Consider the following 26,377-nt stretch of genomic DNA (forward strand, 5'->3'; position numbering starts at 1 on the left):
CAAGGCTCTAGACGTGCCAAGCCAGCATGGAGCATGGCAGGAAAATCACTTCCCCTGATTATGACTCAATACTTCCAATAATCCAGCCTCAGCTCTTCTCAAAGTCCAGAGGTGGCCCCAGCCCAGGCCCTGGAGTCAGGTGCCCACAGATGCAGAATCAGCACCAAGGACAGCTCCACAGTGTTTGGCTGCAAGAGTGTCCTGCTGGGTTTGAGGCTCAGTGCAGTCCAGGGAAGGTGACGGCTCCAGTCCTCAGACAACTGGCTAAAGACTGGCAGGCCAAGTTATCTGGTCACAGGGTGGAAGTGCTGAATAAATGTTGAATAAATAATTGACTAAGCGTTGGTTTCAGGCAGGACAAGAGTTAGGAGAAATTATGGAGCATAAGTTCAGAAATTGGGGACCTTGGGGGAAAGCAATTTGGACCTGAAGTTGGAGGCAAGAGTCTCAACTTGTCTGAGCCTCAGTTTCCCCAGCTGTGAAAGGATGGGAAGAAGGATCGAGATATATATAAAGGGCCTGGTACATAATCCCTCTGAGACTTGGCCTTTCTTGAGGATAGTGTCAGGAGTGTCTGCCTGGCCTGTGAGTGATGCTGGGAGGATCTCAGAGGAGGGGCCAAATGCATGTGTTAAATTGGATTCTAGGGCTCTGCTGTGCATCTGAAATTGGACATTCCGTGTCCACGATGTTCCTGTGAGGGTCCATACACTGAGGCAGAGTGATTCCTATTCTGAGCATCTTGACAAACATGCAGTTCTGTCACTGGAGCAGAGACTAGGGGAGGGAGGGAATCAGAGGTGACCATCTGAGCTTGGCATCCCTGCATGCACACACACACACACACACACACACGCTCCTACTACCCTCCACATAGTGACACACCACTCATATACTCAGTCATGCACTGATTCATGTCACAGTCATGAAAATGCATCTATATCACACACACACATGCAATTGCATATACAATAGTACACCAACACCAATCACACACATTTGTGTGTTTTATGTATTTTAGTCACTGGGTTCTACATACAAAGACACATCCATTAACCACAGCTGCCTTTACCTTCATGGCATATACTTACTCATGAGAGCCATACTCGCAGAGACACATGCACATACAATCCTACACCAAGAGTCATACATACCTTTGGAGATAATGTCCTACATACCCTTTTGCACAGTTACGTGCTACCGCATGCACAAAAATATTTGCACGATCTCTCAGAGTCATCGAAACACAAATCCATAACAGTGCCCCCCCCAACCCCACTCTGCCCCATCACTCGTCCTCTTGGTCCAGTGAGCCTGGGAGGGTTTCCCAGGTGTGATCTGCTGACTGACTGGGTGATTCCTGAGCTGAGGACAGGGCCCACAGCCTTAACCCCTCCCTCCAGCACACCTCACCAGTGCCCCTTCCCCAAGGAGTCAGGTTGACCTGGTTTGAATCCTGGTTCACCACTCACCAGCTCTGAGCAAGTTACATAATTTCCCGGTGCCTTGGTTTCCTTACTGGTAAAAATGGAATAGTAATAGTAATGTCCTCATCAGGCTGCTGTGAGGACTGGGAAGCATGCGCGGAAAGCACCTGACATTGTGTCTGGCACGTGATAAAATTGTGGTAAATAGTGACCCGTTAGTATTAATAACAATAAGCCACCCATATAGGTTCCCATTAGATACCATACAGACAGCCTTCCCTTCACGGCCTCTTTCACACAAGTGTGTGGCTGGGGAGGCGGGGAGGAATAATTACTTTTTAGCATCCAAAGATGATGTCAGCATTGGGAGGGTGGGGACTGCCCCTGGGCTCCCCTTCCCTCACCGCCTTGGCTCCAGCCCTTGTGTCACCTTGGCCATGCCTCCACTTGAACCTTCCCTTGACGGTTCCTGGCTTCCTTCACCTGAGTCTGCATCACCTCTACCCCTGCCCTCGGCCCAGCCAAGACCCTGGGCTCCATTCTTCTTCCCTTGGGCTCCTGCCACCTCAAAGCAGGAAGGTGGCTTTCTGGTTTATTTTGGTTTATTTTATTTGATGCTGGACCTCTCATCTTTGGTATTCAGAGAGAAGCTCTTGTGATAATCTCTCCACTCTAAATGCTCATCACATTTCTCTTAAAGCCACAGGCGCTCCCCCCCCGTTCCCATCTTTTATTCATCACCTTCCACCAGCCCCAACAGAGGAGACATGGAAATGCAAACCCTCCAAGGACTGCGAATTTCACGCCAGTAGCTGACCCTTCCCCAGTCACCTAGGGTGGGAGAGATGGAGGTGTCCTAATGAGGACATTGCCCAGGCATTGGGAATGGAGTTTGAGAGGTGGTGGTCCACAGCCCTAGGTCATCGTCCCCTAGGTGAAATGAGAGATAGAGGAACAATGGTGAGGGGCCTTCCCTGGGGCTAGGATGCTAGCCTACCCCTTCCTGCTTCCAAGACCTCCCCCATGCTCACTGACAGCCTCACCCTTGCACCATCCCAGAGATACCCAGCCACCTTCCTTCGGCTATAGTGACAAACACCAGACACGATCTCTTGTATCTTACCCTCATATCATCTTCTAATCCTCATGACAAGCCTGTGTGGGGTGTATAGTATTGACCCCATGTAATGGGCTCAAGGTCACATGGAAGGGAAGGATGAAGAAACTGACCCCAAGGTAGGGCACATACCCAGGGCCCCAGTAAGTGTTATTTACCTGTGTCTCTCATTCACTGAATTCTGACCATGATCCAGCCCTGGGCTGAGCACTGGGGTTCTCTGGCTAAATAGGAACAGCTCTGGCCTTAATCAGTCCACAGGGAGTGGGGAGGGATCTATCACAGTGCAATATAAGTGTTTTAATGGGAAGTCTGGGGCTCTGTGGGAGCTCAGAGAAGGGAGGCATCCAGCCCCAAATTAGGGAGAGGGGTACCAGAGGTTGGGACCTTCAGTAGGGGAGGAATTAACCAGAGGGGGAAGGAGAGGAAGAACATTTCTCTAGTGGAAAACATACATGTTCCACAGCCATGGGAGAGGGCCGAGAATGTTTATGGACCTGCAGGTGTTTTCTTGTGGCTGTAGGGTCCTCTGTGGGTTTTCTGGGGAGTGGGCACAAGGGATGAGACAAGGTACATGGGTAGGGCCAGATAAGAAACGTTTGCTTGGTGCCTTGGATCACCTCTTCCTACACCTCTTCTAACCCCCAGTCGTACCATCTGTTTTCCTCTCCCCATAAGCTCCCTCAGAGGGCTGGGAGGGTTTGGCCAGCTTTGTCCACACTCAGGGCCCAGAGGGTTATTCTTCCAGGGGGCTTCTGTGTTTCCTGAGGGGAGTCCAAGTAGAGCAAGGCTTGCTCCAAAGAGATGAGATACTAATGGTGAAAATTCAGGCATTGTATCTGATTAAAGTGTAAGGTGTTCATATGTCTGAGGATTTCCTTTTGATCATCAAACTGCTCCTTTGGGGAATTTTTTTCCCTTCTGCAGGTGGTCCTAGAATGGCGATACCAAGATCCAGGTGGTAGAAGACAGTCCAAAGCTGCTTTGGGAAGCCTTCCTTTAATGCACGTTATGAAAAGTTAGGTGGCCTGGGTTCAGACCCAGACTGTGCCTCTGATGCTGTGGGAACTTGGGTGAATCCTTTTCTCTCTCTGGGCAGGGCTGGGTTTCTTTATTTAAGAAAGCTAGAGGGTGTGGAGAATGAACAGTCTGGTTCCTCAAAGCCCTCTAATTCTATAATAAAACAAAGGAACTTATTCCAACATTCTATGATCCTATGATTTGGCTTCTATGTTTTCTCTAGCCTGTGAGCATCTTGAGGGCAAAAATTATCTTATTTATTCCAGAATTCACAGATTCAAGGCAGGACCTGTCACAGAAGAAGTGCTCAGTAAATATACATTCACTCATTCATTCATTCATTCATTTATTCATTCAACAAACACCTGTTACACACAAATGCGGGCCACAAGTGTGCTGTGTGCTAGGGTTAAAGCACTGAGTAAATTAGATGCCATACTTGCTTTTTAGAATGTATTGAATGATGGGGGAAGAAAATAAGTAAATAGACCATGTATAACCTCAACAGGTTTTAAGGGCTATAAAAAAAATAACATTGGGTAACATGGTAGAAAGTGACTCAGGAAGAAGCAGTCACTGTTGGGCTGAACATTTTGAAGACATGGAAGAGCATCCCATGAAGGAGGATGAGCTAATGCCAAGGCCTGGCACGTTCAAGAAGTAAAAAGAAGGGCGTGAGTGAGGGGGAGGATGAATGGAGGAAGGTTGGAGAGGCCACAGCTGCAGCAGGTTATGTTGGGTGTTTTAGGCCAGGTGAGGATTTTAGATGTCATTATCAACTTGATAGAAAGCTTTTGGAGGGTTTTATAACTAGGGAAGTGGCATGATCTCTTTAAAATTTTTAAGATCCCTCTAGCCATCCGTGGAGAATGGATTATGGGGGCGAGAGAGGAAGCAGGTGGACCCATGAGGAGGCTCCCGCAGACCTCCAGGGGAGGGGAGTAGTGGTGGCTCAGACTTGGGGGCAAGTGGAGATACATGGTTAGATTTAGAACGCAGTTCGCAGTTCGGAGAGAGCTGACAGGACCTGCTGATCTGTTGCTGCACAACCAGCTCCCAGACATTGGAGTCCAGCACCCTGGACAGCGCACTCCACTTCTCCGAAGGGCTGGTTCGGGTTTCTCCCGAGACGCTGAGATTCCTGAAAGCAGCCCTCATTACTTTCTAATTATAAAACATTTCACTTTCTAATTATAAAACATTTCAACATTCAGAAAAATCAGAAAATAATGTGACAGACGGGTATGTGTCCACCAAGATTAAATGGGTGTTTAACATTTTGCCGTATTTGTTTCAGAGCCCTCTCTTTTTAAAAAGGAAAATAACTGAAACCTATCAATACAGTTCAATACCCCTCTCTTCCTTACCTTTATTCCCCAGATGTAACTGAGCTGAAGCTTGTGTTTATCTGTTCCAGACGTGTACTGTCTTCATCTAGTTATGCATGCAAAACCTGTAATTCTATTGTTACATAAATTTTAAAAGTTTATATAAATGGTATAGTACCGTACACATTCCTTCGTCATTTAATTTTTCACTCCATATTTATGTTCTGGAGATTTACCTATACTGGGACATGTTGATCTAGTTTGTTCATTTTAACTGTGATAGATGATTTCATTATATTTATAAAGCAGCTTATTTTCCTGTTCTCCTGCTGAGAGGCAGTTAGGCTGCTCCTCATTTTTCTATCGCATACTAAGGTGCAATGAATATCCTTGTCCATGTATCCTTTTTCATATGAGTTTCTCTAGGATGCATAGAAAACACTCTGGGTTCTCCACCCAGATTCTTTGAACTGCAGGTGCACTCATCCTCCAGCTGCTGTGAGTGTTGGCTGCTAAGGGCTCACAGCTGCTCACAGCTTCTTGGGAATGTCCTCATCCAGGAAGTTATAAGTTGCCCCCCTGCATTGGGCAGCCCATAGCCAATGACTGATGGATATAGGGGGTGCAAAAGTCTGGCCCCCTTGCCTCAAGGCAGATCTGCTCTGCAATGTTATTAATGCTCCAGACCTCCCCACAGGATCAGATTGAAGCTAATCTCCAACTGAGAACCCACCGTTACTTAACATTTCCTCCTACCCTATCTGCCTGCCTCTCTCTCTTCACATGAGAGCCCTCCCTCAATAAATCACCTGCACAAGAATCTCAAGCACTGTTTAGGGGACCTAACCTAGGACAGGCACACGCTAAGGCAGAGCTGCTGGGTCTCATCTTAAAATTTACTGTTTCCAAATTTCTCTCCAAAGTAGTTGTACCAATTTACATTCCCACCAGCAGTTTATAAACATTGCTATTCCCCCCCGCCACGTTCATCAATACTAGTGTTATAGATTAATTTTGCCAATCAGATTGGTGTAATATGCTATCTAATTTTTGTTTTGATTTTCATTTCCATGCTTACTAGTGATGTTGAGTATCTTTTTAATATCTTTACTGGCCATTCAAATGTCTTCCTCTGTTATTTGTCTGTTCATAGCTTTTGTCCATTTTCCTATTCCTTTGGAATGTTTTGGTAAATTGATTCTTTGAAGTTTGAAAAAAAATTTTTTTTTTAATTTTGGAAACTAATTCTCTCTTGGTTGGTTGCACAGTTTACCAATATCTTCTCCCAGCCATGGCTTTAACAAATTTATTTTTTGTCATGTAGAAGTTTTTGATTTTAATGAAATAAGATTTATCATCATTTCCCTTTATCATTTGTGCTTGTTGTGTCTTATTTTCTACTCTAAGATCGTAAAGTTATTCTCCTGTTTTCTTGTAAAAGCTTTATAGTCTGCTTTTTTACATTTAGGACTTTGATCAACCTGGAACATATTTTGTGATTGGTGTGAGCAGGAATCTACTTTTATCTTTTCCCATGGGGGTATTTAATTGTCCTAACACCACTCATTGACTACTCCTTGCCATATTTCAAACACTCATATATATTTGGATCTGTTCCTAGACATTATTCTGTTCTTTTTATCCGTTTCTCTATTCCTGGGACTAAATCAAATGATTTTAATTATTAAAGCTTTATAATAATTATTGAGATCTGGCAGGGTGAAGTTCCCTTCCTCTTCCTCTTCTTTCTTCTTCAAAACTGTCTTAGCTATTCTGGGCTCTTTATTATTCCATATACATTTTGGGATGACCTTGTCAAGTTGCAGACAAAACCTCATTGCAAATGTTATTGGGACTAAAACGTATAGATTAAATTGGAAGCTACTAGTCAACTTTATAACAGGGAGGCTTCCCATCCACGAGCATGATTTGTTTCTCCTGTGGCTGTTATTCTTTATCTCCTCTGCATTCCATCCTTGCACAGGGCGCTGCCTAGGAAATGAATCTCCAAACCCTTCTCATCCTCCAGTGCCCAGCTGAATTCTCTCTCCTCCAGGAGGTCCTTGGTGACAGCCCTGGCCCTCCAGGCTCCATCTCCCCCCCACTCCTCCTCTAGCCTCCTTTAACCCCTCTGCATGCACCATTTTCTGGACACTTAGCCCCCGGGATCCAATTGAGGGAACCATTTTTGTGCACTCTGTACCTCCGCCTTTAGTTCAGCTTTGTATCCCCAGTGGCACCCACTACATAGTAGGTGCTCAGTAGGTCCTACCGAGATGGTTGGTCCTTAGGGAAGAGAAATTATGTAATAACAGGTTCTTCCTCACAGGAGACAGCTGGTTCGGTGGGGTGGCGCCTAGATCGGAGTTTAGAGTTTCAGGGGGAAACACATCTGGCTTGAGCTCAGGCAGATCTAGCTTACATGATGGTTCTGCCACGTGGGACATTGGCCTCTCTGAGCATGATTATTAGTGAGATTGTCGGAAACACATTAAATGTGTTTTCTCCGTGGTCCCCCTTTCCTAAATTGAGGGAGAGGCAGGAACGAAGACACTTCCCTCAGCTGGAGGGGCTACTGGAGATCATTTACTTGTTCATCAGCAAGACCCCAGGGGTATCTTCCCCAAATGTCTGAGCCATTGACTCAAATGGACACAGTTGGGCTCTGCTGTCACCACCCTCTCTCTTGCTGCTGTCCCCTTTCTCTGGGAGCAGAGTTGGGTCCTCTGCCTCTTGATGTAACTATGGAAGCTGCTTGCATACTGTCTTCCCTTCCCTGCCCCATAGGACCCAGGTCTCTCGATGGGCCCCTTGTTCCCAGGGAAGCTGTCCCATGAGACGCTCTTTTCTCATGCATTCCTCCTCCAGAGCTGTCCTTCTCCCCCAGGAGAACGCAAGGCAAGGGTGCTGCCCAGCTACAAGGGATTGCGCTCCAGTGTTAAGCACCATCTGTACCTCACAGAAGAAAGAACTGGGGTCCCATGGGGGTGCTGCCTAGCAGAGCATGAGCTTTGGAGTTGGACAAAACCTGGGTTCCGATTCAGACCCCCCAAAACTGACTTTAGGCAAGTTATAAGACTCAGCCTCGGGCTTCCCTCGTGGTGCAGTGGTTGAGATGCAGGGGACACAGGTTTGTGCCCCGGTCCGGGAAGATACCACATGCCGCAGAGCAGCTGGGCCCGTGAGCCATGGCCGCTGAGCCTGTGCGTCCGGAGCCTGTGCTCCGCAACGGGAGAGGCCACAACAGTGAGAGGCCCGCGTACCACACACACACACAAAAAAAGACAGCCTCCTCTTACACAAAATGGGCACATGAATCCTACCTTCTAGGATAGATGAGAAGACCAGAGAGGGAAAAAAAATGTATGGGATGCATACAGTAGGTGCACAGCATAAGGTTGGTCCTTCCTTACCAGGAGAGGTCAAGATTGTAGGAATGGGAAAAAATGGGGGACACAGGCAAAGATGAGGCAGAATTTATTCTCAATGTAAGTACAAGATTCAGGATGGAGACCACAGAGAGGCAGATCCCTGGGACTTCGAGGGGCACCTCATACTGGGGGCAGGGGCCACACTTTCCCCAGTGCCAGGCCCACTCTGTTCCCCCTGGCTGTGAGGATCCAGAGTCCAGGAACTGGGTGAGAGTGGGGTGGGGGTGGGAGGAAGACAGGGTCCTCCCCGGATCGTGTCCTGACCATGTTTCCGACTTCCATAGGAAGGAAGAACAGCTCGGCTATATAGTAATATAATATATAGAGGTGTAGAGAGCTGGCCGCGGCACCTGGGCGGGGCTGAGACTCCCCGAATTATTGCAGGAGGGAGAGGGGGCTCAGTGCTGGTGTCTCCGTGGAACAGCTGTGCTGGCTACTGGGAGGGCTGGGCAGGGGGTGGGGCTGAGCTTGCCCCTCCCTCGGGGCCGGCAGGGGTCAGCCGGCATCCTGCCCAGTGGGGTTCCTTGGGCTCTGCCAGCTTCCCCTGGGATGGGGCTTTCTCACCCTGGGTGCTTTTTATGTGCTTTGAAGACCATTTTTGCATTGTCAGGAGTGAGGAAAAAATATTCTGACATGGTAGAAAAAGATATTTACATACCCTGGTGGGCCGTTAGAGGGAGGGTCAACTCTGAGTGGGGGGTGACTTCCTCCTCTGTGCAGGAGGACGTGGGGGAAAAGCCCCGGGAGGAGGCTCAGCTCTGAAACTTCCCTGCCATGTGACCTTGGACAAGGCACACTCTCTGGGTCTGCCCGGAAGGTGCAGGAGGGGTGGACTTGGGATTGAAAAACTAGGATGTTATGGTCCTTGTTCCTAGGTGTGGGTCTGGGGGGCAGGCCAGGGCTGAGCAGTGAGATTGGCAGAGGGACTTCCAAGTGAGGAGCCCTAGGCTGTGCAGGGGCATCAGAGACTAGAAGGAAGTTGGTGGCCCCTGGCCCCTGGCCAGGTAGCCAAGTTCAGCTGAGGGCATCTCATGTACCCTGTGTTGACGCCTACACAGAAGGTGGCCAGAGGGGCTGGCCGGGAACCCTGTTTTCCTGTTGAAGCAGTTGTGGGAGCCAGGTGGAGGATGCAGGTGGGCCCCCATCAGCTAGAAGGAGGGCTCAGACCTGAGATAGAGCCGGGGGTGGGCTCACCCGGGCGGAGACAAGGGTGGGCCTGGTGCTGGTGTGGTTTGGAAGTAGCCCCTGGCTCCAGCCTCCAGGCTTGGGGGAGGGGGGTGAGCTTCTCCCCAGTCCCTGTGGGTGCTGGGACCTGGGCCCACATCTGATGGGCAGTATCACACTGAGCTCCCTGCTCACGCACCCTCACGCTGTGACACGCATCCTCATTCATGACATGCCATCCACAGTCACACACATGTGCCCCCAGCCTTAACGAATAAGCACACTCACCATAACTGGCACACAGCCACGGGGGACCTGATGGGTGGACACATACACACATGATCACACGTGTTCACAAGGGCTCCTGTGACCTCATGAGAACACACCCCTACAGCATGTGAGTGCGTGCACACAGGCACCCTCACGCACACACACACACATACACAGAGGCAGGTAAGCGACATCGCTGTTGGGCTCAGTGGCATTGAGGCCCCAGCCTCTGGGAAAGAGAAGCCCCTCTGCCCTGGGGGCAGGTGTCCCCTCCCTGCTGGGCACCAAAGGTCCCTTCCCAGGTGGCCTGACCCCAGATAACTCCAGGTCTTGTGGTGGAGTCCTCGGCCTCCCTGGCACCTGAGGGGAAGGCAGCCAAGGGGGAGGGACAGAGGCCTGGGGTGGCCAACCCTGCAAGTCCTCTGATGGCTGGCATGACGCAGGGCTGGCTCGGTTTGGTCAGAGGTGCCGGTGGGGCCCCTGGGTGCTGGTCAGCTGGGCCCTCATGGTCTGGATGCTGCCCAGGATCTTCTTCTGGTGGCCCATGAGGGTGATGCCCAGGGCACGCACATCCCTGTAAAGGAAGGCGGTGCTGACCTGGGAGTCTGGGAGCTGTGGAGACGGGGCCATACCCATCCCTGGAGCTGCCATCCTCAGCGGCTCCACCTCTGGCCTCTGCCCTCTCCCCCTGCTCCCGTCCCCAGGGGCCCACCACTTACTGAGCATTCATACGTAGCACCATGCCCAGAGAGGAGTAACCCCCAGCAGCGAAGTGGTCCCGGTAGCGGCCCATGCGGATGGAGTCCAGCCAGTCCCCCACGGTGAAGCCCCCGCCGCCACCCCCGCCCCCGCGGAGGTCAAAGCAGCTCCGGGCAAAGGCGGGGGCCGGGCACCTGAGGCACAGGGGTCCTTGGTAAGTGGTCTGCCAGGAGACACTGGGGCCAGCCACTCAGCCTCTATCTAGGCTTGGCAGTTGCAAGGAGGGTCTGAAGGGTTAGACAGCAGGCTTGGAAGTAGAGCTCTGAACAGGGGTCAGAGGCCCAGGCTGGGTCTGGTCCAGGGGTCAGGGCAGAGCCATCCCAAGGCCTGGACTAAGTCTGGGCCTTGTCTAGGGCAAGCAGGGAGGGTAGCCGGGCTTGGGCGGAGCTGGGGTGGGCACCAGGCACCTGTTGACAGTGGCCGTGGCCCTGAGACTCTCAGGGCTGCGGATCAGCGTGTCCAGGACGCTGACGATCTGGGAGAAGCGAGGCCGCTGGGCCCGGTCCTTGTGCCAGCAGTCAAGCATGAGCTGGTGCAGGGCGCGGGGGCAGCCCATGGGCGCGGGCAGGCGGTACCCCTCCTCCACGGAGCTGATGACCTGTGGGGGGGAACACGGCGATGGGCTGGAGCGGCCCCTCCCTCCGAGACCCCGGCCGCCTCTGCCCAGCCAGGCTCTGGCACTCACGTCCCGGTTGGTCATGTTCCAGTAGGGCCGCTCCCCATAGGCAAGCACCTCCCACATGACCACCCCAAAACTCCACACGTCGCTGGCCGAGGAGAAGGTCCGGAAGGCGATGGCCTCGGGGGCCGTCCAGCGGATCGGGATCTTCCCTCCCTGCGACGGACACACGAGTGTTGAGAGCTTCTCCCCAGCTCATCAGGGAGCTGAAGGCAGGGGTCTGGGCTGGGAAACTCGAAGGCTGGTTGGAGAGACACGGCCTCCACCTTCCAAGAGCACCTGTTCTGATGGGGGAGACCTGCACATGGAGCTGGTGTGGAGACTGAACAAAAGACAGCGGGTGGAGGGCCTGGCACCCAGTAGATGCTCAGTAAGTATCGGTCAACAGGTTGATGCCCGAACAAATGACGAAGCTCAGAGAACGTGGTCTAGTAATTTTCCAGCTCCCCTGGAGGGTTTTTTTTTGGTCACAAAATCCTTTCTCTAAGTGAAACCTTATTTGGAGGCACAGTGGGCGAGATCCTAAGGGAAGGTCCGGACTGAGGCAGGGGTTGAGGCCCTCCGCCCTTAAGGCAGCCCCTAAAGCACTGCTAGAGAAGCCCAAATCCCCCCAGAACACATTTTGAAAATGCTGGTTTTTAGTGAAACGTTAGAGACAGACGTGGAGTGGAGGTGATTCAGAGAGACGCCAATTCTCCCCAATCTCCCAGTGAGTGAGTGATGGGGGGACCGGCCCTGGTATCTCCGCAAGCCAGTTAGTGATGGAGCAGAGGTGGGAAAGCTTTGGTGCAAACTGAGGTGCAGAGAAGAGGTAGGACTCGCCCCAGGTTGAAGGCAACCCTGAAACGTCCAACTTCCCTAACGACATGTGGGGGGGCTCCATCCCAGGGCCTGTTGGAAAGGGGGTGCGGGCTACGCACCGTGGTGGTGTAGGCGGCGTCAGGGTCGTCCTCCAGCACCCGTGAGAGCCCGAAGTCAGACACCTTGCAGACCAGGTTGTCATCGACCAGGACGTTGCGGGCAGCCAGGTCGCGGTGGACATAGCCCAGGTCCGAGAGGTAGCGCATGCCGGCGCCCACTCCTCTGAGCATGCCCACCAGCTGCATGATGGTGAACTGCCCATCGTGAGTCTGCAGGGGGACGCGGCTTGGGCTTCAGGAAGGCTCTTTGCAGTTTACAAAGTGCCTCACTGCTTAGGAAGCATATGGCTGTTTAAGGTTTGTTCTCACGTCTCATTTACACTCCTGGCAACCCTGAGAGGTAGGTAGGGTGGCAGTGACTGGTCATCCATTTTGCAGAAGGAGAAATGGAGGCCCAGAGAGGTTTCACCCTGTGCCTAAGAGCACCCAGCAGATAAACGGCACGGCAAGGGCTGGGAATCTAGGGATTTCCACCGCCACCCGCCATGCCTCCCAGCTGACTGGGGCCCTGGGTCCCCACAGAGGCACCCCTCTTAGCCTGTGTGTAGGACAGGGCAGCAGGACCCGTGCAGCAGAGGGACTTCCACATGATGGGGGGCTGAAAGGCAGTTTGATGGGCTGACCCTTAAGACCCCTCCCCACACCTGGCTCACCCTTCCCCAGGTCTGTTGGGTCCAAGCTCTGGGGAGGAGGGGGTATCTGGAGGTCTCACATTATCTCCCACTACCCAGACTGAACTTCCCTCCCCCGGCCCGGGTGAAAGGAGGGGCGGGGCACGCACCCTCAGGAAGGTGTCCAGAGAGCCGTTCTCCATGTACTCGGTCACGATCATTGCCAGCTGGCCTGGGGAGGGCGCCGGGGAGGAGGTGGCTCTTGGTGGGGGAATCAGGAACATGTCCCACCCGCCCCCGCTATGAGCTGCCAGGAGCTGGGCCAGCACCCAGGGCCCCAGGGAACGTAGGGCTTCCACTGGGGTTCCAGGCTCTGGGCCCCCTTCCCTGCCAAGTCATCTGGGGACCTGAGCCAGGGGGATGGGGCAGGGTAGGGTGGTCTGGGGATGGACCTAGAGCCCTGACCCCAGCAGGAGGGGCCCTGCAGGGTGAGGCTGCCGTCGCCTGGCACCTACCACGGGTGACGACACCTTCAAGGCGGATGATATTGGGGTGGTCAAACTGACCCATGATGGATGCCTCACTCAGAAAGTCCCGCCGCTGTCTCTCCGTGAAGCCGGCTTTGAGGGCCTTGATGGCCACGGGCATGTCCCGCTGCCCCGGCACCTGTAGACGCCCGTAGCAGACTTCCCCGGACTCTCCTGTGAACCCAAGTGGGGCGGGCAGGGGGTGGGCGGTGGGACCTTCCTCCCCTCACCCCAGACTCCGCACTCTCCCAGCCCTGCACACCCGAGTGTCTGGCCATGCCGGGCATCTTGGCTCACCTGTCCCTCTGCACTGGGTGTCCCTCCCCTGGGCACCCCCTCACAATCTCACAATTGTGAGCGTGTGACCCCACGCTCACGATCCCTGAAGCTCACCGGAGCCGATGATCTTCTCGATGTGGATTCTAGAGGCCTCGATCTCGCGGGTGAAACCGCGGCCCGCCCGGCCCGGCTCCTCGTAGGTGTGGGGTTCTGCATAGAACTGGGGCTCTGGGATCTTCCCCGGAGGGTGGTGCAGGGGCAGGAAGACGGGTGGAGGCGCTGAGGGGCCAGGAGAGAAGGGCCATCGGTGGGCTCCATGAGGACATTCTCTCCCAGCATTCCCTGGGCCTGGGACGGGACTGGGGGCGGAGTGAGAAGTGTCTCCGGGAATCCCAGGATGTGGTGGCAAACAGTAGGTGCCCAATAAGTGCTTGCCAAATGTAAGCAGGGTCTCTGTGGAGTAGCTCTGAGGTCTCTTAAGACCTTTCTCAATTGTCCTAGGGTAGGAATGTGACCAAAAAAGGTCACATCACAGTGCCAACTCAGATTGATGGAAAGCGGGTCTCTAGAAGACTGTGTTAAGAAGGATTCTAAGACTGCATTCAGGCTCCATGGGAATCAGTACCATGATTGATTCTGCCATGGGCAAAGAAATGGGGCATTGAGGTAGGCATCCCCATATTTGCCCTGTTTTCTGAGGTTTCTGCAGGGTCCTGAAAAAGTTCTTTGTAGCAGGGGTTCTTGTCCAAGAGTAGATGACCCCCCAAAGTTGTATGTGAAATTGTGTGTGAATGCCCATATCTGTGCATTGCCCTGGGGAGAGGGTCTTTAGCATCCCCTTCAAACCCAGCAAAGTTGCACAGCACGGCACCTCTGGGGTCTCAGGTCTCTGGGACAGCCTGCTGTCTCTCTCTGGGGCTCTCGTCTTCTCTGTGGGCACCTTTCTCCTTCCCACCTGTGCCACCCCCAGACCAGCACTGGTTCCTACTGTGATCTCCTCTTTTGCATCCAGGTCCCTGGGCCCTGCACTCACCCTGCCCGTTCTGATAGTGCATCTTCTCCTCGTCCGAGTGCTGGAAGGCCTTGCTGTAGCCGCAGTGCCTGTGGAGGGTGGACTGTCCCTGATTTCAGCCCTGACCCCGTTCAGGGACACGTCCAAACTCCTCCCTTCTACCCCCCTTCCCCTTTCAGGTCAGCTTTTGCCACCCCAGCCCCTGCCCCTGGAAGGGGGGGAGTCCCAACCTCAGGCTCTCAACCCAGCTGAACTGTGACATCCTTGACATTTATAAACACCATATAATTTACAAAGTCAAGTCCACTTGGGCCCTCACAGCAAAGTCTATGGCATTATTAGCTCAATTTTACACGAAAGCACCCCTGGTAGAGGGGCTGGGAGATGAGGCTTCTGATGCCAACTCCGCCGTGTGACCTTGGCAAGCTCCTTCCCTTCCCTGGACCTCAGTTTCTCCATCTATGGATGATCTTTCCAATTCTCGCTGAGTGGGACCCTAAGCCCACACCACCTCCCTCTGGAACAGAGTGGGAGGGGGAGAGTAACTAAAAGCACGGTCTTTAGTTTTAACAGACCTGGGCCCTGTCCCAGTTCTGACACCTACTTAGTCGGTGGGCTGGTTTAGGGGTTCTGTGTGTCTGAGACACATCCGAGTGGAGATGGGAGTGGGCAGCTGGACCTCAGGAGGAAGGCCTGTGCTGGTGACACACTTGGGGAATGTCAGCGTGAAGGTAGAATTCAAAGTCGTGGGCCCTGAGAAGGTTACTCAGGAAAGATGGAGCTGGGTAAGTAGGAAAGAGAAAAGGGTCCCAGACCAGCCTGGGGTCCTCCAGCTTTCAGGAAGTTGTGCAGAGAGAAGGGGCTGGAGGAGATGGAGGACAGGCCAGACAGGTGGATGGAAAGTGGGGAGTGAGCCGGACATGGAAGGCAAGAGAAAAGCGTTCCAAGAAGGGGGAAGGAAGAACAGGTATATCTGTAAGTGAGCCCAGGCACAGGGGATCACTGGCTCAGCGGGGCTGGGGACAGGCAGGAGACACAGTGCTCCAGGGGAGGGGTCTGGGGTGGCTGGGGGCCAGGACCACCCACCTCTTCTTACAGATGAGCAGGAGCAGAAGCACGACCAGGCCAGTGATGAGTGTCAGGCAGATCCAGACGATGGTCCGGGTGTCGTAGCGGGGACCTGTGGGGGGAAACCAGGTTGGGGGGCCAGCCACTCAGCCCTGGCCTCAGGGCCAGAGGTCTGGCAGCCTTTCTGGGGCCTGGCGGCAGCCTCCTTGGCTGTGAGCCAGCCCAGAGTTGGGGCGCAGGCCGCACCCTCCTCTGCCCCACCCGCCCCTCTACAAGTTTCCCCTTCAGTATCCTGCTTTCCAACCTGGTGCCACCACTTCCTGGGACTGTGTAACCTGGGCAGAGTCACTAGACTTCTCTGAGCCTTAGCTTTCTCACCTGTAGTATGAGTCCAAAAATGCCTGTCCTGCCCGTTACTCTAACAGTGACAAAGCTGAATATACTGAGAGCTGCACATTCCAGTCAGTAACCCACATCCCTTCCAGGGATAACCCAGTATTGTCATTAGTTGTCAGATGAGAAAACCGAGGCCCAGAGAACTCAAGGAACTTACTCAAGGACACACAGTAAATGGGATGGAGCCGGGCAGGATTCCTACCTGGGCGGTCTCAACATGGTATCGGACCTAAGAGCACTTGAGACACACAAGTGCCAAGGGGGTGCCAGGTTGAGGAAGGTCATCAACTCAGCCTTGAACCATCTGTCTTAGCACTGCCCCCCTGGAGGGTGCTGAGTATAGGAGAAGACCCCAACGGGCTGGAGATGGGGGCAGGGGTTCCCAAGCTTGAATGTGCCTCAGAATCACCCTGAAGGTATGATCAAACCAAAATTTCTGGGCCCCCAGCGCCAGGGTTTCTGCTTCTGAAGGTCTGGGGTGGGGCCTGAGAATCAGCATTTCTGATAGCTCCCAGGGGCTGCAGCTGCTCCTGGTCCTGGACTACACTGTGGGAACCGCTGTTCTGGAGGTGGGGGGCACAGGGCAAGATGATACTGGGGACGGGCACAGAGTCTGTCCCCGAGCTGACCAGGTTCAAGTCTTGCTCTGTTGGGTAACCTTGGGCAATTCGCTTTACTTCTCTGACCCTCATTTTCCTCACCTGTAAGATGGGGATGTGGATATTGCCAACTCACTAGAGGGTCTCTGGGACGATTATAAGGTTATCCTGCTAGCAAAGGGCACCAAGATGCCTGCAAGTCACACTAATGCTCAGGGAAAGCCTGCAGTTAATGGGCTGTTATGAGCTCTGTCACCTCGGGCGTGTACCTTTCCTTCTCTGAGCCTCAGTCTTTTCACCTGTAAAAATGCTGACCTGGCCCATGCACCAGCTCAGCATGCACTAGTTCCCCTCTTCTGACCACCACGACCCTGGCCCTGGCGCCTGGCCCAGCTCCCTCGCCCTCCCCCTCCCTGCACTCACGGGGTTTCCCGGTCTCCACCTCCATGGCCTGGCTGAAGCGGCCGCAGCCAGCCGAGGTGCGGGCTCGGACCTGGAACACGTAGCGGGTGCCCGGCTTGAGGCCCGAGACGGTGGCCCTGGTGGTGACAGCCTTGAGGGTGGAGTAGCTCTGCATCTCCTTGTCCTGCCCGTGGGAGGGGTGGTCAGCCAAGGGTCCCCGGCCTGGTGGCCTCCCTCTTTCTCCCTCCCCTGTGGGTACCTTCTCGTAGTACTTGATCTCGTACTCCAGGATGATGCCATTGGGCTGCTCTGGCTCCTGCCACAGCAGCGAGACGCTGGTCTGCCCCGCCCGCTCCTGGCGGATCACCACCACCTGGGACGGGGCTGGGGCATGGGGAGGGAAGGGAGCTCGGTCAGGTCAGATGGGTGGACGGGTGATGATGGGGACTGGCCTCTGTCTGACCCTTCCTCAGGCCCCGCTCAGGCATGCTGGCTTGGGCCACACTCACCTTGCTAACTGTCCTGCCGCCGCCCCAGGAGAGCCAGTACCCTCTGCTCCTCCTGGCAAATCATTGGCTGGCACTCTGGTCAGTTATCTGGGGTTGGCACAGCCTGACTCCCAGCTGGGACACTGGGGTTGGCTTGACCCAGATGAGGCCTGACCCCACAACTTCCACTGTCTCCTCCTCCTCTCTGGCCAAGCCCATCCACTGGAAGCATGCTGGACCCCCGCCAGTCCCGTCAAGCAGCCGCACTTGTCAACCCTGAGGCCCCATCACCTGATGTCTCTGTCTCCATGTCACCCACCCCCGCCCAGGGCCTGGTGTGGAGCATGCTCTCAGGAGCACTGAGGAGGGAGGAAGAAAAGGAGAAGGGAGGGGAAGAATCAAAGGAACCAACGCCCTCACGGCCTGGGCTTGGAGGGACATGAGCTGAGCCTGAGGCCCCTGTGAACTCAAGTATTCTCGAAGTCACACTAGGTCACCCTTTCGCCCCCTTGCTCATTCCCTCACCCACCCGTTCCCTCCCCCACGCCTGTGCTCAGTGCAATTACCCCTGAGGTGAGTCTGTTGGGAAGGGCCGGATGTCGACCCAGCCACAGCCAAACCGAAGGGACTGCCCTCAGAGCTGCAGCCCAGTCCTCCCTGACCCCTCCAGCCGCAGGCCTCCTCTTCCCCCTCTGCTCACCCGAGTTCCGACTCTGCCCTACTCCTCCCGTGTCTCCCACCTGCCCCATGTGGCCAGCTCTGGCCTCGTAACTGGGCATCCCATCTCTCTGGCACAGGTGGGAGCTCCCCGAGGCAGGGACGGCACATAGTAGGTGCCCAATAAATGTTGCTGGATGACGCTGACATGAAAAATTAAGAAGCAACTTCACAGTTAAGTTGGAGGGTGTGGTACAGGGGAGACCCCACCAGCCTGGGACTCAGGTCTGGCTTCACAACCCAGCCCCTCTCTTGCTGGCTGGGCCCATGACTACCTCTGGGCAGTTTCTCCAACCAGAAAGTGAAGCTGGTGGGCACCAGCTGCCAGGCAGAGGTGAGGATCAGAGAAGACCACTGTATGTGTGGGACAGACACCAGTGCCAGAACACATGGGTGCCTCTTAAAAACCAAAAAATTTGCAAGGCAAGAGGTGCTGTGTGAGTGGGGCAGACACAGAGGGAGACTGGGGCTCAGAGGTGGGAGGGAAACAGGGCGGAGCACCAGAGAGGGCTCCAGGGAGGAGGGGGTTGTAGAGAAGAGGCTACGGGGAGGCACGGGGAGGGGGAGGGGCAAGTGGTCTCTGAGGACAGACCTCCCCCATTTGCTCAGGGCTGCTGTCTGCCCCAGGCCCCCAGCCCAGAGCTGTGGGTGTCTGCTGGATCACCCCCCTAGAATTTCCTGAATGACTCCCACGTGCCGGGCAGTGGGCTAGGACCTGGAGATACTGCAGTGCCCAAGACAGCCCTCAAGGAGCTTATGGTCTAGTTAAGAGAGACAGAGTTAATAAGAAAACAAATCAATGCATAATTGCAGGTATGCTAGGTGCCATGAAAGACATGAAGAGGGTGCCGTGATGGAGAGGACCTTACGTCTGCAGGGGCCCAGGAGGGAACTGGGCCATTTCAGCTGAGGTGGTCCAGGTGGGCCTCCCAGAGGCGGGGGGACGGCTAACCGAGGACTGAAGGAGGCAGCGAGGGGAACGTCACGGGGAGGAGCACGTCGTTCCAACCGAGAGGCAAGGCCAAGGCCCAGGGCCAGGAAGGGCTTGGTGTGTCCAAGGATGAGGACCAGAGGCCAGCGTGGCTGGAAGGGAGAGAGCCCGGCAACAGTGGATGGGGTGAGGCTGGGGAGGTGGGCAAGGGAGGGTCTGATGGGTCCCCTGAATCATGGTGCAGGGTTGTCCAGGCAACATGAGATGGATTGAATTGTGTCCCCCTCCCAAAATTCGTCTACTGAAGCCCTAACCCCCAACACGATAGTATTGGGAGATAGAGCCTTAAGGAGATAATGAGGTTTAGATGGGGGCCCTCATGATGGCATGGATGCCTTTCTAAGAAGAGACACCAGAGAGTTCTTTCTCTCTTTCCTTCTCTCTCTCTGCCATGTGAGGACACAGCGAGAAGGTGGCCATCTGCAAGCCAGGAAGAGGGTTCTCACCAGGAGCCAAACTGGCCAGCACCTTGATCTTGGACTTCTGGCCTCCAGAACCGTGAGCAGTAAACGTCTGTGCTTTAAGCCCCAGTCTATGGTATGTGTTATGGCGGCCTGAGCTGACTAGGACCGAGGGCACGTGTATGTACGGGGTGGAGGGGTCGGAGCGTGGAGGGGGTCACGCTGAAGGGAGACCCAGTGGGACTGGCTGGTGGGTGGACGAGGCACGAGGGAGGGAGAGCCAAGGATGACGGCTGGGTTTGGGGCTCAAGTAACCCCACGAACAGTGGTGCCACGTCCTGAGATGGGGGCCTGGGGAAGGGGCTGGTTTGGGGATGCTGTGTGTCTGAAACACATCGAGTGGAGATGGGAGTGGGCAGCTGGACCTCAGGGGAGAGGCCTGTGCTGGTGACACACTTGGGGGACATCAGCACGAAGGTGGAATTCAAAGCCGTGGGCCCTGATAAGGTCACTCTGGCAAGATGGAGCTGGGTAAGTAGGAAAGAGACGAGGGTCCGGACGTGCCTGGGGTCCTCCAGCTTTCGGGAAGTTGTGCAGAGAGAAGGGGCTGGTGGAGATGGAGAAGGACAGGCCAGAGAGCTGGATGGAAAGTGGGGGGTGGGCTGGGCATGGAAGGCAAGAGAAAAGTACTCCAAGAAGGAGTAAAGAAGAGCAGGGGGTGGGAGGGTGGAGTGCCCACTGCAAACTGAATTTCTGGGGACAGGTGGGCAAAGGCGCCCAACTGGAGGTGCCCGAAGAGGCCCACAGAGGAGAGGACGCAGATGTGTGAGCAAGACAGCTCTTTAAGGAAGCTTCCATGTGAAGAGGAGTCTCGTGGCTGGAAGGGCGTGCGGGCTCACGGGAGGCTGTTCTTTTTTTTTTTTTTTTTTTTTTTGCGGTACACCGGCCTCTCACTGTTGTGGCCTCTCCCGTTGCGGAGCACAGGCTCCGGACGTGCAGGCTCAGCGGCCATGGCTCACGGGCCCAGTCGCTCCGCGGCATGTGGAATCTTCCCAGACCGGGGCACGAACCCGTGTCCGCGGACTCTCAACCACTGCGCCAACAGGGAAGCCCGAGGCTGTTCTTTTTAATGACGGAGCACATGGAGCAATGTGAGTGCCGTAGGTTCTCTGCTCCGCCCTCCACCCCTGACCAGCCGGACACCTGCCTCGGCCACCCCAGAGACCCACGGGCAGGGCTGGGGCCTGGCACCACGCACAAGGGCCTACTCCTCATTGCGTCACTAGCACTGAGCAGAGAGCTTGGCATCTCACAGGTGCTCCACAGGTGCCAGAGGAATGAGGGCCTCTTGGGAGGATGAAGCCCTGGCATCAGGGAGGGGGTGCCCTGGGTTCAGGGTTGGGAAGCCTATTTCACTTGGGAGTGAGGCAGACCTGGATTCGAATCCTGCCTCTGCCGCTTCTATGTGGTGACCCTGGCTGGCTCCGGGCCTCAGCTCCTCCTCTGTGACGTGGTGGGAACGGAGTCACTGAGCCAGGCCTGCGTGGTGTTGGGAGGAGATGGGGGTGGGTAGCCACAGGGCACGTGCCAGGGGCGCTGTTAACAGGGAAGCTGCCGCAGGCGGCCCTCGGGTCAGGCTGCCACTCGGCAGGCAGGACCCACCAGAATTTGGAAAGAAAGGGGCTAACTTCAGTCCAACAACTGGCTAGAAACAGAGAGATAAGTGGTTGTCGTCCAAACCAGTATGACCAAATCCATCCCAGGGGCAGCAGTGGCAGCTGTTCTGGAAAATGATAATCAGAGTGATTTGATATTTTAATGACATTTATTGAGCACGTACCGTGGGCCAGGTACCAGGCTAAGCATTTTCATTTCCTTCATTTAAGCCTCAGTAACAGAGCAGGTACTATTACTCCTATTACAACAGGGAGGAGACAGAGGCAGAGAGGGAAAATTCTAGAATCCAGGCCTGGGATGGTCATGCTAGCCTGCCTCTGTGCTTTTTGGTTTCCTTCCACTTATAGAACATGTTTTACTTTTCTAAGGGCGCAAAGCCTGTAGCTCAGAGTCCCGGTGAGGAAGGCGGAGCCCAGAGAGGCAGGCACTTGCCCAAACGCCCCAGCAAGTCCGCGCAGTGCTCGGATGCCAGGGAGGACGAAGGGCCCGGGAGCTGGGGACGGGCGTCTCCGCCTACCTGCCTGGTTCGTGGTGATGTTGACGACGGCAGCCCGGCGGGGCTCTGGGCTCAGGTCAGACACGCCGTTGACGGCCTCGATCCAGAAGGAGTAGTTCATGTGGGCCAGCAGGTTGGCCACCAGCAGGCTGGCCTGCACCAGGCTGGTCTGCTGGGGCACGAAGCGGGTGCTGCCCCCGCACGTCTCGCAGCGGCCCAAGGCCCAGGGGCAGCGGCGGCACACGGCATTGTAGGTGATGTCACTGCGGCCGCCCCGGTCCAGTGGAGGGGCCCACTCCAGGGTCACAGAAGTCCCATTCACGCTGGAGATCAGATTCACTGGTGCCGAGGGGGGGCCTGGAAAGCAGAGAATGACAGGTGGGCCTGGAGGGCATGTATTTGGGCTGGTCTAGTCTCCCCCATCAGGTCAGGGAAGGGCTGTGGTTCCCCCATGATACTTGGGGCTCCCTAAGGATAAGGGCACACCTACTCCATCCTCTGGAAGCTCCCCGAGGGCAGAGGCAGTGTCTCTGCCATCAGATTGGGAGCACAGTCAGGGTCTGGGCACAGAAGCCACCCTTCCCCCACCCCCTGCAGCACCACCTGGATCCTGGGGTTTGTGCTTCACAAGATTTTCACCCAGAGCTGGGGAGAGACTGCACATAGCAGCTACCCTGGGTGTGAGATGCCCCAGTCATCTGCATCCCCCACTCCACTCCTTAACCCCATGGCTGGATTTAATGTAAATGACACTGAACACTGTGGTGGAGAAAAGCAGAGCCCCGTGTGCCAAGTGACCCCTCCCCACTGCCCAGGATGGGAGCCCCAGTCTGGGCAACACAAGGACACTGGAGAGAGGGGTGGGGCTGGGGGCTGGGAGTTGGGGTAGGATCCTGGGGGTGGGGATTTGAACCAGGAGGGCCTGAGGGGAGATGGAATTCCAACTCTCAGAATCTCAAGCTGGGAATCTTAGATCTTAATAGAATTGTAGAATCTCAGAATCATAAAGAACCTTAGAATCTGCAGGGTATGGAATACTAAAAGCCTAGTCTTTTACAATCTTAAGGTTCCTAGAACTGAAGGGCACTGGATTGTGGATTTGGAGAGAAACTAGAGTCCAGCCAGCTGAGTGCAAATGTTCATGACCTAGAGCTGGGCTCACCTGGCCTGAGGAGCCCAGAGCAGTTGCCATGCCCCTCAGCAATCCTTTCTGCCCCAGCAGGTCCCACATGGGGCAAAGGCACTGGTCTGGGCAGAACAGGGGAGGGGGGGAGGGAGGGAAGAAAGATTTATTCATGCGCATGTGTGTGTGGTGTGTTGTGTGCGTGTGTGGTGTGTGTGCAGCAATGTGAATACACCTGGGCCCTTACCTGCCCTGTGCAGGGGGTCTGGGGCTGGGTGGTGATGGAAGTTGGGGGAGGGGGAGATGGAGATCAGGTTGGGGTAAATTCTGGGGCAAAACCCATCAGCACCGAGTAAAGTACCCCTCACCCCGTCACAAGAGCCCGAGGCTGGTGAACAGGGTGGGCTGAACTAGCTGCAGCTCCTCCCCAGCGGGAGTGGGAGTGAGAGGCCCCTTTGGGCCAGGGGAGGGGAGGCCATGGAGGAGCTGCATCAGCAGAAATGCCAAGACAGTCCTGCAGCCCTGCAGGCACGGCGCCAGAGTCCCTGCGTCCCCTCAGGGACGGGGCATGCGCGCTGCCGCCTCACCCTCTCCAGGCGCACAGCTCCCCTGCAGGGCCAGGCGTGCTCATGCTGAGCTCACAAAGCAGGCTCGTTCAAGCTCCACGGGGACTCATGAGTCCGTTCCAGGTACCCAGATGCACACACACGTGTGCACACACCCCTCTAAGAACACTTTACACACGTGGGCACAGCACTTGGACACTCACACTCTATGCAGTCATCTTCTGCATGAACTGCTACCGACAAGGACACACACAGTCATCATCGCTGTAGGCCTCCCAAGGCACACACAGAATCCGACACACAGCAGCCACACCCACTCCATATACACAACCATGCACCCCCCCACACACTAAAGCAGCTCCCAGAATTCAGCAGCTCCCCCCAGTCTCTCAAGGATGGCAGTGATGCGGGGCAGGGGTGGGGGCGGCTCCTCTGATGCCCGCCTTGCCTCACAGGCAGTCCGCCAGCTTGCCCACCCCAGCCCCCAGGATACTGGCATGACCCTTGGGTCAGAAGATGACCAAAGCCACCTGGTGCTGGGAAGGGCATGAGTCCAGTTCCGTCCTGCCCTTTGGAGCAGAGAGGAGAGACCGAGGAAGGAATGGAAAGATTTCCCTGGAGAGATGGCAGGTGACCTATGACAAGAAGCTGGGAGCCCAGAGAGGTCAAGGCCATTGTTGAGGGGTCAGAGTCACCCCCCATCCCCAGACTGGCCCCTGGCCTATGAGAGCCACCTGTCCCTGCCTCACCCGCTGAGACCTGGCTCCCTGGGAGCTTGAGGGGCCGAGCATGGGGTCCTAGCCTAGTCTCGAGGGTTCTGGGGCCACGGGGTGGTACTCACGGGTGCAGGCTGCAGACGGTGGGTCCAGGGTTGCACGGAAGTAGCTGAGGTCGCAGCGGCAGGCCTGGGCGGCAGGGGCTGCAGAGTGGCTGTGGGGAGGGCAGCGGGCGCAGAGCTGGTCCCCGGGGGCCGACTTGTAGAAGCCCAGCTCACAGGCTGTGCAAGAGAAGGAGGCTTCAGGTGAGCCTGCCGGGCCACCCTGCTGGGCCTCAGGGGCAGCTCTCCGGCCCCGGGGTTCCTGGGGGATCCCCTGAGGGACAGAGGTACAGACTTTCAGCATCACCCGTTCCTACTCTCATCTGCAGATGGAGGGACTGAAGCTCAGAGAGGGCCTCTGACTTACACAGGGTTGCACAGTGAGTCGGAGGCCGAGCTGAGGCTGGGACCCTGACACCTGAGTCCCAGCCCCATAGTCAGCACAGGGCGGAGCCTCTCTGAATCCCCCTCGACGGGCCTCCAACAGCCCCTCCCACCCAGGCTCTGTCGTTCACAGGGCACTTGTCCTTGAAGGAGACACCAGCCTCAGGGGCAGGGGTCAATGCTAAGAATCCGAGGGGGGCCGAAACCCCAGGGGTGTGACCTGAAAGCTGGAGAGGGAATGGGGGTGGGGGAGGAACGTGACTGGAAGAGACTTGTGTGATGAGACCAGAGGTTCCCAAACACGGACAGGCGTGGAACCATCCCTATAAAAACACAGACTCCGGCCCCATCACAGCCGCTGAGTTAGAAGAGCCAGGGGTGGGGCCTGGGAATCTGTGTTTTACAAGCGCCCCGAACAATGCTGATCGTCCAGGAATTGCAGGCTCCTGACCCTCCCAGTCTCACCCTGGCCGACCTGATATGTTTCTCGTATCTGACATTCTCTCCGGCCTCTGAGAGGCACACACATCTTGCCCCTGATGACCACAGCAGCCCCCAAACCTGGCCCCCAGCCCCACCTCCCCAGCCCCACTGCCCGCGAGATGACTATTCCTTTAGCCAGTATCTATGAGCACCTATTCTGTGCCAGAGACACAGCCATGAACAAGGTCCACATGGTGTCTGCCCTCAAGAAGCTGGCATTTTTCAAGGCGGCGGGGGGAGACACAGTAAATGAGGCTGTGATCATTTCCAGAGGAAATAAAGCAGAGGATGTGGCAAAGGGTAAATGGTGGGAGGAGGACCTTCCCTGAGAAGGTCTTTGAGTTGTGGCCTAAAGGCTGAGAACGAGTCAGCCATGCAGGGAGTGCAGATGTTGTGGGTTGAGGGACATGCTAAAATGACACTGCTGCTGGGCCAAACCCTCACAGGCTCCCCACGGCCTAAACAATAAAGCCTGGTGTTCAAAGCCTCCCTGCAGCCTCCTTCAGTGCCACTCCCTCTCCCTCAGGCCGAACTAAAGGACTGGCCATTCCCCACACTCAGGAGTTGTTTCCTGTCTCGGGGCCTTTGCACATGCTGTGCCTTTTCTCTTTTTGTCACCGTGTCGAATTCTTTCAAGATTCATTTTAACTGTGCCTTTGATGAAACCTTTCTGGACTGCTCCACATCTCCACATGTACACACACACACACACACACACACACACAGAAGCAACCACTCCCCTCCCCATCTTTGCATCCTGTTCGGCCTCACCACCTGCAACATTATGGCTGTACTTTTTCATCTGTGTGTCTGACTCTCTCTCCTCGTGGGTAGATCCTTGTGAATAGGGCAGGGCCGCCTTATTCATCTCAAAGTTCCTAGGGTCTGGCTCAGGGTAGAAGTTGTCAACACCGGTGGGAGTTTTCAAAGTGAGCTAATCCGGCCATTATCTGCTCTGGGCAGAAAGACAACCCAGGGGTTCAGGAGGACCAAATGCTGCCCAGCCAGGCAGCTCCCAGCTCCACCTGTGGAACTAAACTCCTCTGCAACGGGGGCCACCAGGAAACACACTGGGATCTCTCTCCGCTAAGTCCCGTTCTAGAAAACTCAGTGCTTGAGAGAAGCTTCATTTGCAAAGCTATGTCATTTATTTGATTGTACCTCTTTATCATAATAGCTAAAATTAGGTTGATTTGTAAAATTCTACAAACTTGAGAGAAAACCT

The 26,377-nt window shown here is 55.1% G+C and overlaps 1 protein-coding gene across 1 annotated transcript in view; it reads right to left on the reverse strand.

The window, feature by feature from the left end:
* Positions 1-10,216: 10,216 nt before the first annotated feature.
* The window catches only part of EPHA8 (EPH receptor A8), a gene marked incomplete at both ends in the record, with an annotated part of 33,687 nt that continues 17,526 nt past the window's right edge, over positions 10,217-26,377 (reverse strand). Inside the window, 14 exons of the mRNA XM_081214559.1 lie at positions 10,217-10,331; positions 10,477-10,650; positions 10,924-11,114; positions 11,202-11,351; positions 12,116-12,325; positions 12,897-12,958; positions 13,242-13,427; positions 13,647-13,811; positions 14,566-14,633; positions 15,631-15,724; positions 17,031-17,193; positions 17,269-17,393; positions 21,801-22,136; positions 24,310-24,465. Of these exons, the coding sequence (XP_081070685.1) occupies positions 10,217-10,331; positions 10,477-10,650; positions 10,924-11,114; positions 11,202-11,351; positions 12,116-12,325; positions 12,897-12,958; positions 13,242-13,427; positions 13,647-13,811; positions 14,566-14,633; positions 15,631-15,724; positions 17,031-17,193; positions 17,269-17,393; positions 21,801-22,136; positions 24,310-24,465 (2,195 nt within the window). The remainder of the gene's footprint in view (positions 10,332-10,476; positions 10,651-10,923; positions 11,115-11,201; positions 11,352-12,115; positions 12,326-12,896; positions 12,959-13,241; positions 13,428-13,646; positions 13,812-14,565; positions 14,634-15,630; positions 15,725-17,030; positions 17,194-17,268; positions 17,394-21,800; positions 22,137-24,309; positions 24,466-26,377) is intronic.

The sequence above is a fragment of the Mesoplodon bidens genome, assembly GCF_964165515.1.
Source record: "Mesoplodon bidens genome assembly, chromosome: 2".
Lineage (NCBI taxonomy): Eukaryota > Metazoa > Chordata > Mammalia > Artiodactyla > Ziphiidae > Mesoplodon > Mesoplodon bidens.